A 16,726-nucleotide genomic window follows, 5' to 3' on the forward strand; every position below is an offset into this window, starting at 1 on the left:
TGTTGGACACTGCTGTGAAATATAATAAAAAGTCCTGCTTAGGACAAATATATTTAATAATCCAATCATGATGCTTGTACTCAATCAACTGTGGTACAACTCTCATAGGTGCAGTCTGAATAGAATACATTCTACTTAGTTTTAAGCCAAGTTGCATGGACAGAAAATATGTTTATATCTGTAAGCCTGGCTAAAAATCTGTGACTTAGGATATTCTAAGGTACAAGAAGAACTTGTATGATGTTTTGCTAAATGAAGGTCCTTTGCCTACAAAAATGAAAAAAAATCCAAAACACCAAAAATCAAAAAACACATTTGTATTTAAATCTTTCATTCTCACCCATTATATCTAGTATGTTGAAAAAAACATGTAGAATCTAAAACCTATCATATGTTCCCTGGCCCCTTGAAAAAAATCATAAATAGTAATGACTCAGATGCAGTACTCTTCCTGTAACTTTGTATTCCAATGTTCAGAAAAAGTGAAAAACAAAGTTGTCAGTCAAAGATTCAGTGACACAAACAGGTAAGTCTTGAGAAAGTGAAACTCTGGGGCAGAAAAATTTTCTAGGGGTAGAATTCACATCAGCATTTATCAAGTAGAGATCGATATAACAATTGACAACTTAACTTGGATGCCTGTTATGTACTTGAAATAAGCTGAAGGGTATATATTGATGTCTTGATTCATCATGATCATGAGGCTTTTCGCATTGACTGAAGTTCAAGAGTCATATGATAGTCAGCTTTATTCCTCGTGTTACTTCTTCTTGCCTCCTAGCAGTGTGTTGCCCTGGGGATGGTTCAATGTCCTACATAAGAGGTGGGATATTTACTGGGTGTAAGACTGTGTGAAGAAGGCAGGCTCTGCCAGGACTCTCCAGAGATGCCACTGTCTTTTCCTCAACCACGCCTCTGTGAGTAACTCTATATGACAGGAACATATTGTTATTCATACCTGGTCAGGACAAGTAAGAGTAGAAAAAGTTGAGTTGTTTCTAATTACTACTCTAGAAAACAAATACACCACACATTCTTGGAACAGAGGTTCTGAAAAGGAGTTTTCCTTCTTGGAGACATGTTGGTATGTCTAGAAACATTGTGAATTTTCTTAAATGATCAATATAATAAGAACTGTATTACTGTGTAGTAGTAAGAGCAAGTGTTCTATTTTTATGTTCTCAGATGACCAGGGCAAAAGTGATCAATCCCAAAAGCCAGATAAGACATTTGATTGGATTGAGAAAAAAATTTTATATTAAATTTATAATTACTATAGAGGAAGAATGAAACATGTTCTGTTTTCTTCATTTCGGCTATAGATTCTTGACTTGAATGAACTTAATCATATTCTCTAATGTTGGGCTTATTACACAAGAGTAGCAGATGAGTATCTAGCCATACATCTTTGGGATTGTTATTCCAGCAAAATATTTTCCAAAAAATTCCAAAACAGGAGATGATGTATTAATTACCTTGTCTTCTTCATAAAATTTCTAAGTAAATGAATTATAATCAATATGAATAATCATTCATATTGAATGGATTTTTGAGGTTAAAGACTAAAAAAGTAGTAAGATTAAGTCCTCATATTCTGCTTAAACTGTGAATATCTTTTATATCATAAATAGTAACAAAGTACACGTACTTACTGTACATGATGTACTAATTTCAAAAATTAAAGAAAAATGAAATTTTGGTGGAAGTGATCATTGAAAACCAGCACAAATTCTTACAATATTGAACTAGTAGACAATTAATTTAATCTCCAAATGTATGAGAATTTCAGCATTTTTTCTAGTATTTATTCCAAAATGAAGGAATTCACTAATTTCTAACATCATATACCTATGCACATGTAACTATTGAATTACATTTTACAGTGAAAGATTCTTTTACCCTACCACTGAAACACAGTATCAAATCTTATAGGGATAGGCACAGGGCAGAGAAAATAAAACTTCTTTTGATAATTTTGTATAAAGGCTCTTGTTTCTATTGTCAGGGGCACTTCCTCTGATGGTGGTGTCAAACCTCCTTTTATGGGATAATGTGGCCTCTGGAACATTGACTAGTCATGAGACTGATGGTGATCCAGTATCCATCAAGGGACTGTTAAATAATGCCACCAGAGTGTCTCAGAATATCAGGAACCTGAACATAGTATTGCGCAGGAAATATGTAAGTACTTCATTTATTTCTGGTCAATTTCAAAATGCAACCTCCAGCCAAATTGTTCTATACTTCATCTACATTTACAGTTATTATCAGCCAAATCTTTACAAATGCACAGTCTTAATAAAAATTAAAGCATCAGCTATTGAAAAGTGGAGTAAGAAGAAAGTTTCATGGAATCCCAAATATTTTGGAAGAAATCAATGATTCTTGGGATTTTCTCCTAGTTATTTCTAATTTTTTTTAAAATTTCCATTTGTGGCATAAACATCTAATAGACACAGAAGGTGAAGGGCTCTGACATCCTTACCTTCTTTACAGCTCTATCAACACGTTTAGGTAATTCAAAATAATAATCCACTGGAGAAGAAATGTATTGCAGTGAGTCACATGGGATGAATGAATCTAATTTAAATAGTGATATAACAAGTGTGAAACAAAGCAAACAAACAAACTGGCAAAACATAAAACATTAGCCTCCTAAATGTTTCAACTCTCAGAGTCATTGTTTAAATAGGTTCAATGGGTAAGTTTTGTTTCTATTGGAAGGCTTGCTTAGAATAGGAAGGAGTTTGCTGTTTCAAAGTGTTACATGTTCTTGGTTCAGTGTCAGTACATATCAAGGACAAAATAATACATGAGGATTCTTTTTCATAACTAGGCACCCAGAAGATGTGTCTCTTTTTGCAATAAATATGCATTAATGTCAAAATTTAACTCACTAATTTTCTTTCTTTTTTCTGTTATCTTATCTCAGACAGTCAATGAAATCTCTCCCCTCCTATTTGGTAGTAATGTAAGTACATTTTTACTTTCCATCCTTCTCTCCCAAAGCCTCCTTGTTAATGACCTTGCTTTAGCTTAACACTGAAAATTAAATTCCAGTTTCAAGAGATACCCCTCCAAGGGTAAAATAAAGTGCCAGCCATTAAAAAGAACAATCACAGGATACCTTCATGAAATCAATGACTTGGGAGAAATATCATAATCTGTAGGTCTTTATCTGTCTTTTTAAATGGCTGTTTTTATTTAAAAACAATATTTGCACTTGAAACATAATATTTTAATAGTTGTTTTCTGGGAAGAATTATGATCCCTTGACTTTTGCTTCTATGGAGCCGGTCTCTGTTGACATTTTACTTTGCATACTGGATAAATCCAATAGAAAAGAAGTGTATTTCATTGAATCAGAAAGAAGGAATGAACTGACACTAAATTTTGATAACCCAAGAGGGGAAAAGGCAAACAGCAGCAACCATATATTAGCTTCTCATAGACCCCTAAATACTTGTGTTATATTTACATATGTTTACCGAATTTTGGTGCAGAAGTTATTCACTGGGAATGCTGGATTATGACAGAAATAGGGTCTGTGATCCTGAGGACTGTATGTCTCTGTTCAAGGCCAGTTAGTAGCACAAAAGGGAGAATATAATGACTTCATTATTTACGTGGGAGCTCAGAGACTGTCTCTTTCTGCAAAAACTATGCAGTCATGATGACTCTTTATTCATTAATATTTTGCCACTCCCCTCATCATGATTCATCTAAATTCAGTATCAGGATCTTTTTTATAAATTTCTATTTTCCCTTATTTCAAAAGCCTTCATTCTAATGGTGTCACTTAAACTTAGAAGAGAAAGCATCAAAGACCAATTGACAAGTAACACATTTCCAGGTGTATTATGATCGTTCATTCTGTAGTATAATAAAAGAAAGCCTCTGAAAGTAAAGAGTGAATGGGGAAGCTGGCAAAGACTGATGTTCTGTTTTCTATAACTGTATTCATTTTTTAATTTAAAATCATGCTTTTGAACTATAAGTAACCGTTGTAACTAAGGAAGATCTCCTATATCTGCATGTAGTTTTGAAGGAGACTGTCAACATTGGCATTTTTCACTTAGCAGATGCCCAAGAAGGCTGAACTGCATGGTAGTCAGTGTGTGTAGGGAAAATAAACAATACAAATGGAAACCATATCAAGAGGGAAGAAAAGTACTAATTGATTTCAGAAAAGCCTAGTGCTTAGATTTATTTTTTAGCTCTTCAGTGCTAGAGTTTATTCAGTATGGAGGGCTGGTTGATAAGCAAAAATAGATACCCTCTTCCCGATGACTCATGCTATCTATTCAAGGTCAGTAAAAATGTAAAACTTCTGTAACCGTGACATTAAGAGAACGTGCCTCTACATTTGCCACAAATGTGTTATTATTGTCTTTCAAATTGGTTGCTCTTTCCTCATTTCCTACCTACCCTTTTTCAAATGTGTAGGATTCCTGGAAACATATTCATTTCTACACAGAAGGTGATTAACAATTTTAAATAATACCTTATTAATAGTATATTTAAAGTACATTCATAATATCTACTGACCCAAATGTAAGGATTAATTAATATTTTGTTGATTTTATTTTCATTTTGCCTACTATTTTCTAAAAATGTTGTTTGCTTTATCTAATTTTATCAAACATGTCACATTTTCAGTCAGGATTTATGATTGTCACTGTAGGGTATGAATGTTTAGATTCTCTTGTAACAGGAAGAAAACACAGTTTTAGAATGCCTAGGTAAAAGTATATGCATCAATAGAACAAACAGGAAACAAGAAGTTAATAAATGTAGGTACCAAATACCACAATAATCGGCCCAGATTCTATAGAAAAATGATCTCTAAGACATTTCATATTGTCTAACTTTGTTATTTTTAACTTTCCCATTTAATATTGAAAAAAAATTAAGGTAAATAAGAAAAAAGAAGAGAGTAAATAAAATCATAATAAATAAAGTACAGAATGGGGATGGACATTTATATGACAGATAAAATGAGATTTCAAACCAATTAAGAGGTTTCAACATGTTTGTGTTGTTAAGTCTTTAATCTTAGATTTCATTTTTATAAAGCATATATGTTGAATATATTAATATTCTGGATAAAATTTCACTGACATATATCTCTATTTTGATTAACTGAATGCTAATTTTTTTCTTTTTTTTTTTATTAACTTGAGTGTTTCTTATTTACATTTCGAGTGTTATTCCCTTTCCCGGTTTCCAGGCAAACATCCCCCTAATCCCTCCCCCTCCCCTTCTTTATGGGTGTTCCCCTCCCCACCCTCCCCCCATTACTGCCCTCCCCCCAACAATCACGTTCACTGGGGGTTCAGTCTTAGCAGGACCAAGGGCTTCCCCAACCACTGGTGATCTTACTAGAATATTCATTGCTACCTATGAGGTCAGAGTCCAGGGTCAGTCCATGTATAGTCTTTAGGTAGTGGCTTAGTCCCTGGAAGCTCTGGTTGATTGGCATTGTTGTTCATAAGGGGTATCGAGCTCCTTCAAGCTCTTCGAGTTCTTTCTCTGATTCCTTCAACAGGGGTCCCGTTCTCAGTTCAGTGGTTTGCTGCTGGCATTCGCCCCTGTATTTGCTGTATTCTGGCTGTGTCTCTCAGGAGCGATATACATCCGGCTCCTGTCGGCCTGCACTTCTTTGCTGCATTCATCTTGTCTAATTGGATGGCTGTATATGTATGGGCCACATGTGGGGCAGGCTCTGAATGGTGTTCCTTCTGTGTCTGTTTTAATCTTTGCCTCTCTATTCCCTGCCAAGGGTATTCTTGTTCCCCTTTTAAAGAAAGAGTGAAGCATTCACATTTTGATCATCTGTCTTGAGTTCCATTTGTTCTAGGCATCTAGGGTAATTCAAGCATTTGGGCTAATAGCCACTTATCAGTGAGTGCATACCATGTATGTCTTTCTGTGTTTGGGTTAGCTCACTCAGGATGATATTTTCCAGTTCCAACCATTTGCCTACGAATTTCATAATGCTAATTTTGACATATGCAGATACATGACTTTCATGAGCATATGGAGTTCGTGGTCAAGACTCTCACCTCCTGCCACAATTATTCCATTAAAACTCCAGAAAACTTGGATAAAGCTCGACAGATCCCTGTGAGTATTTAGCTTGAATATTTTTTATCTAAGAAGCTGAAGCAGTAAACTAACATTGTTTTTTTTTTCATGCTGCTGGTTTTTGTAAGTAGTGTAACACATGTGGAAATCATACCTACACGGAAATGGAGTAGTAACGAACAAAGACAATATATGCTATTGATTTCATAAACAAAGGAAATGTTAAGTAAAATTATAGAAAGTCCTTTAATACTCGATAAGACATTTTAGCTTAATGATATCTCACTACTAGAGTTAACTTAATAAGGGCAAATGTCACTTACTGACTACCATGTTCAGTTTTCTTGATTTTCATAACTCTTCTTCTACTCGTGCTTCTTACATATTCTTGCCTGCATGAGTTCTGAGCTTTCTTCTATGTCTTAACTAAAGGTATCTGAAGAAAAGAGTGCTCATAAGCACTGTGAAATGCTCCTGAGAGTAACTTATATCCTCAGTTTTAATGAGGAGGTCTACATATCAGTGCAGCTCTAATTATAATTGTGTTACCTTTCCTTATGATACTTATTATCAAATGAACGTATTTAAACATCTTGTAGTAACAGACAAACTGAAGGAAGAAAAGATTTATATATATATTTTTTTCAAGATACTCTACAAAGTACTTTATTGATATTACTACAAATACCCAGTTACAAAAACTAGCTGAGGTAATGGGACTGAGGCATTGGAGAGGTGTATGGAACTTGTATCTTTCATCACAACAGGAATCTGGGCTATATACAACTTAAGTCCTCATTCTTACCCATTACGCAATGATGATTCTTAGGAGACTATATTGCCAACAACTTTGGGTCTGGTTTTATCCATCATGTATTTTTCCCACTTCCGTCACAATGTCCACTCATTTTATTGTCTCTATGATAGCTGGAGATATCAGTACATATAGCCTTTTTACTCAAGAATAAATTTCATGTAATATCCTGGAAAGCACTGCCAAGTCAAAATTGCATTGTTATTTTTACTCATGCTATTACCAAGTACAATGACATTCCATTTTTTTTCTGTTATTCTTTGGTTATATGTTCCAACAAATGGTTTACTCTATTAGAGGTAAGAAGAGAGAGGGCTCTACACTGAGGAATCCACACTTATCAATGCCAAATTGACTTTATGGAATATATTTATTAATATTCTAAGATAACCTAAAATATAAGTAAGACTGTGAACAATGTAGTTCATTGGTGTGGTGAATGTAAGTTAAATGTTTTGTCATTTACACAGTGAGTATCTATTTCTCCAGAAGCAAAACATCTACTTAGCCTGAGCAAATTCTTGACCTCCCCACAATGAAACAAAAAAAAGAGACCACAGGAAGGTCTGATGGCAGAATTGCATACGGAAAGTAATATCAATAAATAAAATAATAATGTGAAATAATATATATCTACATAACCTATGTTGAAGGTAAATTATAGGTTTTATTTTACTTAATTAGTCTACATTATTTTTATTCCCCAAACCTTTCTGCTTTCCTATAAAAATATCAAATGGATATTTATTTCAGTCTGTCTCATAGAAAAGCAAAACTAACTAATCCTTTTTTTATTTACTTATCATAATGTAATTGATAAAATGTGGCTGCTTAGTTTAAGGACTTTCCAAAGCTGATCCTCAGTAGAGTGTGGGCTTGGAATGAAACTTCTAAAAATCTACTGAACATACTCAGAAGTAATCCAGAAACGCATGATGACGTCATTTCACTCGCCAAAGATATTGAAACAAAATTGGCAGAGCTTTCTGAGTATATCCAGTCTATACTTAGCTCGGTGAGTAATGTTCTCTCCTTCTACTTTTTTAAATAATAAATGATGTGACTTCTGCAATGGCAATTAAAATTTGAGGTGTTTCACTTGCAGATATTCTCAGATGTAAAACATACAGATTACAGTTTAACTTTTCACAGTTATTTGAACATTACCTCTTTTTCTGAGCAGAATGAAAAATTTCTTCATCAGATAATCTTAACAAAATTACTACTTGCTGATCAGCATTCTTGTATACCATGGCCAAACACAAGTCTATGTTTAAGTATAAAATCCGGATCCTCCATCCTCACAGTAATGAAAAGACAAATTTTACCTGAAGTCAATTAAATATAAGAAAATATGTACAGGAGTCTTGATTTTACTTGGTGGGGCCTGACATATATATAGTACTGCATGCTAGAGATGTGAAAAAATCTACATACCTGTGATTTAGTTTCATATCGTTTTACTTTTCTTTGTTATAACATGTTTTCTTTTTTCTTAATTTTTTAAATTTTTTTTAAAAATGCGTTTAATACAGTATACTTTGATCATATTCTTCCCCTTTCCTAACTACTCCAAATTCTCCATACCAATTTATCTACCAAATTCTTTCTCTCCCTTCTTTCCATTTACCTTTTTAAAACAAGAAATGTGACAAAAGGGAAAATATAAAAACCAAAACAGAGGAGCAAAGAAAGGAAAAGTTAGCCAATGAGACAAAAATATCCAATGAAAACAAACAATCCACCCACACAAAACAGAAAATCCGAGAGACTATATTTTGTGTAGACTCCTGGTTTTGAGGCTTGACCCAGTGTATGGTTGAAATACCCAATGATATTCTTCTGGAAGAAACAGATTTCCCTTGCCCCTTTTATTTTGGTATCAATTAGAAATAACTTTTTGGTTAAGGATAAGACTTATGTCCACTTCTTATTCTCAATGATAGCACTTTGTGTGGTTTGAATCTGTGTAGGTCTTGTGAATGCTGTCAGAGTCTCTGTGAGGTTATTCATGTATCATTCCTATTGCATGTTGAAACTGCTGATCCCGTTGACTCACCTACTGTCTGTGTTTCTTTTACAATATTTACCCTCTCTTTCTTTTTGATATTGGACCTTTGGAGGTAGTGGTGGGATATTAAAGACATCCTATTTAGTGTTGAGTGCTCTAGAATCTCTTACTCTCAGCACATTTTTCAGTTGTCTGTCTCTTTTTAAATTATTATGTACTGTCAGAAGAAACCTCAGACTTGAGAGATAATCTGATCTATGGGCATCGCAATATTTCTATGCTAATTTCGCAGAATAATAATATTCTTTACTTTAGGTCAATGATCTTTGTAGTCTTAGATTCTAAGTCATACTAGCAGTGTCAGGTATGTGTTCAATCCAGTGGAATGATGCTAATACCAAATCAAAAAGTGGATAGTTACCCCTCTCAAAACATTTTTGCCGTCATTTTATCAGTATATCTTGCAGGCAGATATACTAAAACAGAAACCTTTCTGCAAGAAGTTCCGCAGTCTTATCATTTGTCTAAATGTAATTTGACATCTAATTTAAAAAAGGAAAAAACTAAAATAAGCTCTATAAATAATAACTGACTGATTTTAATTTTGATTTTAGATTTATGGACCAACAGAAGATGTAGATTACACCATCTTTTCCGGTCTTGAAGACTTACGATCATCTCATGATGAGTTTCGCATATTTGCTCTTTGTAAATTTTCCTATTGCTTACGTGATGATATACGTATGATTGAATTATATTTGGAGCTCTTGGAGTGTGTGAAAAATGTTAATGTTGATATGTGCTTATCCAACTATAGCAGAGATGCTTCTTGATGCTGAATCATTTTAAATAATCTTAATTTCATAATTGTGAAGGTATGGTTGTATATGATGGGTGTCTTTAAAAATATGATGGATGTCTTTAAAAAGAAAATGAATAGATAAATAAATAAGAACATATATGTATGTTAATGTTTACAAATAAATTTGTTAGTATCATTTATTCATTTAGTGCTAATTGTATTAATAGCTTTATGAGGTAGAAAATACAGATAATCTACAACTTGCATCAGATTCACAGTAAATTAATAATAATGGTGATAGTTATTAGTATAAAATATTAATCAACAATTGAATATATTTCCATGCTATTAAGTATGTGGGACTATTGGGATACTGAAAGAAAATAATTCAGTTTGACAGATCTTAACTTATTGCCCTATGCTATAGTCAGACACCCATCAGGTCTGCCATGCAATTAGCGCCATGTTCTATGGTTCAATTGGTAAGATTTTCCACTAATATACAAGTCATATGTACTCACTACAGCTTTCAAATGTGTCCCTGAAGTACCATACTAAGTAGTTCAATCTAGTCTTATGAGCCATGTCCATGGCTTTGCAAGCTTCATGTTAGAACAGTATTCACATCCTGTGTACATGACCAGCTTCTCTGTCCATCATACATGATCACAACATCCTATGATATTATATTATGTCCAGGTACAGCCAGGTTGGCACAAAATGTGCTCTGGACAGAGCCTACAATCTCTTCTAAGAGATACATCCAGAGCATGTCCAGTACAGAGGTCAATGCTAGTAGCAAACCACCGAACTAAGAACACTACTCTCTTGGGGGGAATTAGAGGAAGTACTGAAAGAGTTGAAAGAGCTTGAAACCCCATAAGAACATCAATGCCAACCAACCAGAGCTTCCAGGGACTAAGCCACTACCCAAAGACTATACATGGACTGACCCTGGACTCCAACTGCATAGAGAGCAATGAATAGCCTAGTAGGGGCACCAGCGGAAGGTGAAGCCCTTGACCCTGACAAGACTGAACCCACAGTGAATGTGATTGTTGGTGGGAGGACGGTAATTGGGGGAGGATAGGGAGGGGAACAACCACATAGAAGGGGAAGAGGGAATGTGAGGGGAATGCTGGCCTTTAATAAAGATGGGAAAAAAAGAAAAGATCAACGGCAGAGATGATATAAGATGTATCTAGCTTCTAACATGCTTATCAGTGTATATCATCATACCATTCACTGGTCATAAGAAGAGATGGTTACTATATATTGTCTCATTTCCTTTCTGGTGGCATAATTTCCCCATAATTATCTTAGGCTTAAGGACAGTAATGTCATTTTCAACTTACTTATTAATAGATTAGCTACTAAAACTTATTTAAGAGATGACTGCTTAGAACTCAGAGTTTCAGGGGCTGGAGAGATAGCTCAGTGGTTGGGATCTCTGGCTGTTCTTCCAGAGGTTCTGCATTCAATTCCCACCGACCACATGGTGTCTCATAAATGTCTATAATGGGATGTAATGCCCTTTTCTAGTGTGCAGGCATATATGCAGGCAGAATATTGGATAGATAATGAATAAATCTGTAAAAAAACCTCAAAAAAAAGAAAACTTCGATAACCTAAAAAAAAAAATTCAAGCAGCTGACAGAACTCAAAATGGATTGGACCAGAAAGGAAATTCCTCCCATCACATAATAGTCAAAGCGTCAAATACCAAAACAAAGAAAGAATATTAAAAGCAGTAAGGAGCTCTCCTCCAGCAGAGCAAGATGACAAAATGAAAGAAGGCCAAGGGGAAGAAGGTGGCCCCAGCCCCAGCCATGGTCAAGAAACAAGAGGCAAAAAGGTGGTCAATCCTTTGTTTGAGAAAAGGCATAAGAACTTCAGCATTGGGCAGGACATACAGCCCAAAAGAGATCTCACACTCTTCCTCAAATGGCCCCGCTATATCAGGCTGTAGCGGCAAAGAGCCATCCTCTATATGTTGTTGTAAAAATATAAAAATACAGTTTCCTCTTGGGCCAGGGATATGGGCAGGGGTGGGCAGTATTGGTGATCTCTTCTGCTCTGCAGTCTCACACCTATGGTCACTTGATTTTTGACAAAGGAACCAAAACCACTCAATGGAAAAAAGATAGCATTTTCAGCAAATGGTGCTGTTTCAACTGGAGGTCAACATGTAGAAGAATGCAGATCAATCCATGCCTATCACCCTGTACAAAGCTTAAGTCCAAGTGGATCAAGGACCTCCACATCAAACCAGATACACTCAAACTAATAGAAGAAAAAGTGGGGAAGCAACTTGAACACATGGGCACTGGAGAAAATTTCCTGAACAAAACATCAATGACTTATGTTCTAAGATCAAGAATCGACAAATGGGATCTCATAAAACTGCAAACCTTCTGTAAAGCGAAGGACACTGTGGTTAGGACAAATCAGCAACCAACAGATTGGGAAAAGATATTTACCAATCCTATAACAGATAGAGGGCTTATCTCCAAAATATACAAAGAACTCAAGAAGTTAGAATGCAGGGAGACAAATAACCCAATTAAAAAATGGGGTTCAGAGCTAAACAAGAATTCAGAGCTGAGGAATGCCAAATGGATGAGAAACACCTAAAGAAATGTTCAACATCTTTATTCATAAGGGAAATGCAAATCAAAACAACCCTGAGATTTCACCTCACACCAGTAAGAATGGCTAAGATCAAAAACTCAGGTGACAGCAAATGCTGGCGAGGATGTGGAGAAAGAGGAACACTCCTCCTTTGTTGGTGGGATTGCAGACTGGTACAATCATTCTGGAAATCAGTCTGGAGGTTCTTCAGAAAATTGGACATTGAACTACCTGAGGACCCAGCTATACCTCTCTTGGGCATATACCCAAAAGATGCCCCAACATATAACAAAGATACGTGCTCCACTATATTCATAGCAGCCTTATTTATAATAGCCAGAAGCTGAAAAGAACCCAGATGCCCTTCAACAGAGGAATGGATACAGAAAATGTGGTACATCTACACAATGGAATATTACTCAGCTATCAAAAACAATGACTTTATGAAATTCGTAGGCAAATGGTTGGAACTGGAAAATATCATCCTGAGTTAGGTAACCCAATAACAGAAAAACACACATGGTATGCACTCATTGATAAGTGGCTATTAGCCCAAATGCTTGAATTACCCTAGATGCACAGAACACATGAAACTCAAGATGGATGATCAAAATGTGAATGCTTCACTCCTTCTTTAAAAGGGGAACAAGAATACCCTTGGCAGGGAATAGGGTGGTAAAAATTAAAACAGAGGCAGAAGGAACACCCATTCAGAGCCTGCCCCACATGTGGCCTACACATATACAGCCACCCAATTAACAAGATGGATGAAGTGCAGGCTGACAGGAACCAGATGTAGGTCTCTCCTGAGAGACACAGCTAGAATACAACAAATACATAGGCGAATGCTAGCAGCAAACCACTGAACTGAGAATGCTACCCCCATTAAAGGAATCAGAGAAAGGACTGGAAGAGCTTGAAGGGGCTGGAGACCCCATATGAACAACAATGCCAACCAACCAGAGCTTCCAGGGACTAAGTCACTATCCAAAGACTATACATGGACTGACGCTGGGCTCCAACCTCATAGGTAGCAATGAATATCCTAGTAAGAGCACCAGTGGAAGGGGAAGCCCTTGGTCCTGCCAAGACTGAACTCCCAGTGAATGTGATTGTTGGGTGGAGGGTGGTAATGGGGGGAAGATGGGGAAGGAAACACCCATATAGAAGGGGAGTGGGAGGGGTTAGGGGGATGTTGGCCCAGAAACCGGGAAAGGGAAGAACATTCGAAATGTAAATAAGAAATACTCTAGTTAATAAAAAAATAAAAAATATAAAAATAAAAAGTACAGTTGTCTTTTACCCTGCTAGGTCCGCGCTGCAGTGCCCCAAGATATCTGCTAGATATCTTGTCTGAAACACAGCCCAATCACTTTCCTACACTCAAAGCCTCACATAAATGAACACACAACACAATAATCTTAGATCCAATTGATAAGATATAATTGCCCACTTAAACATACAAAGCCCAGTACCATCCATATCTTGAGAACATTAATAACAACCTGTAAATACACAGAGCAGAATCTTAACATCACCTGCCATCTTGTCCTGCCATGGCTTCTCTGCTCTCCTCCTCCTTTCTCTTCCTCTCTCCCTTAGTCTCCTCCTCTTCCTTCACACTTCTCTCCTACCCATCCTTCCTTCTCCTCCAATGACAGGCCTCCTTCTATCCTGTACCTGCCCCTCACCAGTACTTTACAAATTCAATGGATAGGTGGTTCTGGTGAAGTAACCTGAGTTCTGAGTCCTTGACTAGGCAGCTGTCCTTGGGGCAGTGGAATTAGCATCAAAATATAGTAACTGCAGGGCAAACCACAACATCTATTGGTGGCTCAAAGTACCTCCTGCCCTCAACCAGTTCAACCAGGTGCTGGACAGGTAAACAGCGACTCAGCTGCTTAAGCTTGCCCACAAGTACAGGCCAGAGACAAAGCAGGAGAAGAAGCAGAGGCTGCTGGCCCATGCTGAGAAGAAAGCTGGTGGTAAAGGGGACGTTCCAACTAAGAGACCACCTGTCCTCCTAGCAGGGGTAAATACAGTCGCCACCTTGGTGGAGAATAAGAAGGCTCAGCTGGTGGTGATTGTCCATGTTGTAGACCCCATTGAGCTGGTGGTTTTCCTGCCTGCCCTTTGTCTAAAGATTGGGGTGCCCTACTGCATCATCAAGGGAAAGGCCAGGCTGGGGCGCCTGGCCCACAGGAAGACATGCACCACTGTTGCCTTCACACAGGTTAACTAGGAAGACAAGGGTGCTCTGGCTAAGTTTGTGGAAGCTATTAGGACCAATTATAATGACAGATATGACGAGATCCGCTGCCACTGGGAAGGCAACGTCCTGGGTCCTAAGTCTGTGACTCACATTGCCAAGCCGGAAAAGGGAAAGGCTAAAGAACTCGCCACTAAGCTGGGTTAAATGTACACTTAAGTTTTCTATACATAAATATAATTACAATATTTAAACAAAAAAGCAGTAAAAAGGAAATGTCAAGTAACATATAAAGGCAGACCTATCAGAATTTACACAAGACTTTTCAACAGAGACTAGAAAAGCTAGAAGCTGGAAAGATGTTATACTGACCCTAAGAGAACACCAATGCTTGCCAAGGCTACTAAATCAAGCAAAATTCTCAATTACCATAGATGGAAAAAACAAGATATTCCATGATAAAACCAAATTTACATAGTATCTTTCCACAAATACAGCCCTACAAAGAATAATAGAAAGAAAACTCCAATAAAAGGATGGAAAATATACCCTAGATGTATGAAGAAAGTAATCTTGTAAAACATAAACCCAAAAGGAGATAGTCACACAAATATAAGTCCACATCTAATATCAAAAATCACAAGAAGCATTCACTATTCCTTAATATTTCTTAACTTCGATGAACTTGATTCCTCAATAAAAAGACATGGACTAACAGACTGAATATGTAAACAGGACCCAGCATTTTGAGTCATACAGGAAATCCATCTCAGTGAATAAGAGAGACACTACATAAGAGGAAAAGGCTGGGAAAAATATTTCCAAGCAAATTGTCCCAAGGAAAAAGGTGGAAGAGCCATTCTAATATCCAATTAAATAGACTTTCAATAAAAAAAGATAAGAAGATCACTTTGCACTTATCAAAGGAAAAATCTAAGATGAACTCACAAATCTGAACATATAGATGCTCCAAAGGCAAGGGCACCCCCATTCATAAAAGAAAGTTTACTAAAATTCAAAGCATAGATTGCATTACACACAATAATAGTGTGAAGTTTCAGCACACCACTCTTATCAATGGACAGATCATGACAAAGGAAACTAAACAGAGATAGAGTGAACCAAACATAGGTTATGAACCACAATGTTTTAACAGACATCCAAAGAGCATTTCATCTTAAAACAAAAGAATATACCTCATGGTACTTCTCAAAATCTGACCACATAAAAGGTCTTGAAACAGGCCTCAATACAATACAATACAATACAATGCAATGCAATGCAATGCAATGCAATGCAATGCAATGCAATGCAATACAATACAATACAATACAATACAATACAATATGAGGAGATTGAAATAATTCCAAGTATACTATCAGATCACCAGGGTCTAAGACTGGTCTTCAATAACAACAAAAACAATAGAAATCCCACATGTAAACTGAACAGTACTACTAAATGAACATTTTTTCAAGGAAGGAATAAAGAAAGAAATTAAAGACATTTTTTGGAATTTAGTGAGAATGAAAAACAACATAACCAAACTTATGGGGTTCTATGTTAGCAGTGCTAAGAGAAAAACTCATAGTTCCTAGTGTCTCAAAAAAAATGGAGAGAGCTTGACAGCACACCTAAAAGCTTTAGAACAAAAAGAAGCAAATACACCCAAGAAGAGTACAGAGCAGAAAATAAGCAAACTCAGGGCTGAAATCAACCAACTAGAAACAAAATGAATTATACAAAGAATCAAGAAAACCAGTAGCTGGTTCATTGAGAAATCAATAAGTTAGTTAAACCCTTAGGCACATTAACCAGAGGCTCAAAACAGTATCCAAATTAACAGAATCCCAAATGAAATGGTAGACATAACAACAGAAACTGAGGAAGTTCAAAAAATTATCAGATCCTATTACAAAAGTTTATCCTCAACAAAACTGGAAAATCTGGAGGAAATGGACAGTTTTCTAGACAAATACCAGGTACCACTGTTAAATAAAGATCAAAGAAAAACTTAAATATTCCCATATCCCCTAAAGAAATGGAAGGTTTCATTAAGTCTCCCAAACAAAAGAGAGCCCAGGATCAAATGGGTTAATTTCAGAATTCTACCAGACCTCCAAAGTAGACCTAATACCAATACTCTTCAAACTATTACACATACAACTGAAC

The 16,726-nt window shown here is 36.2% G+C and overlaps 1 protein-coding gene and 1 pseudogene across 1 annotated transcript; both read left to right on the top strand.

The window, feature by feature from the left end:
• Positions 1 to 857: 857 nt before the first annotated feature.
• Prl7a4 (prolactin family 7, subfamily A, member 4) lies at positions 858 to 9,914 on the top strand. Its single transcript, NM_001008341.2, has 6 exons — positions 858 to 917; positions 2,006 to 2,181; positions 2,933 to 2,971; positions 6,019 to 6,126; positions 7,737 to 7,916; positions 9,527 to 9,914. Exons 1-6 carry the CDS (start codon positions 887 to 889, stop codon positions 9,743 to 9,745), a joined length of 753 nt encoding a protein of 250 aa, NP_001008342.2. The 5' UTR covers positions 858 to 886; the 3' UTR covers positions 9,746 to 9,914.
• A 1,578-nt stretch (positions 9,915 to 11,492) lies between these two features.
• Rpl7a-ps15 (ribosomal protein L7a, pseudogene 15) lies at positions 11,493 to 14,761 on the top strand (annotated as a pseudogene).
• The last annotated feature ends 1,965 nt before the right edge of the window (positions 14,762 to 16,726 follow it).

Source organism: Rattus norvegicus, chromosome 17 (genome assembly GCF_036323735.1).
Source record: "Rattus norvegicus strain BN/NHsdMcwi chromosome 17, GRCr8, whole genome shotgun sequence".
NCBI lineage: Eukaryota > Metazoa > Chordata > Mammalia > Rodentia > Muridae > Rattus > Rattus norvegicus.

Bases quoted from the DNA above. Each gene is read 5' to 3' on its own strand.
- Prl7a4 (NM_001008341.2), top strand. From the start codon at position 887: ATGCCACTGTCTTTTCCTCAACCACGCCTCT. The intron at 918-2,005 runs GTGAGTAACTCT...TTCTATTGTCAG, and splicing joins TTTTCCTCAACCACGCCTCT to GGGCACTTCCTCTGATGGTG. The intron at 2,182-2,932 runs GTAAGTACTTCA...ATCTTATCTCAG, and splicing joins TAGTATTGCGCAGGAAATAT to ACAGTCAATGAAATCTCTCC.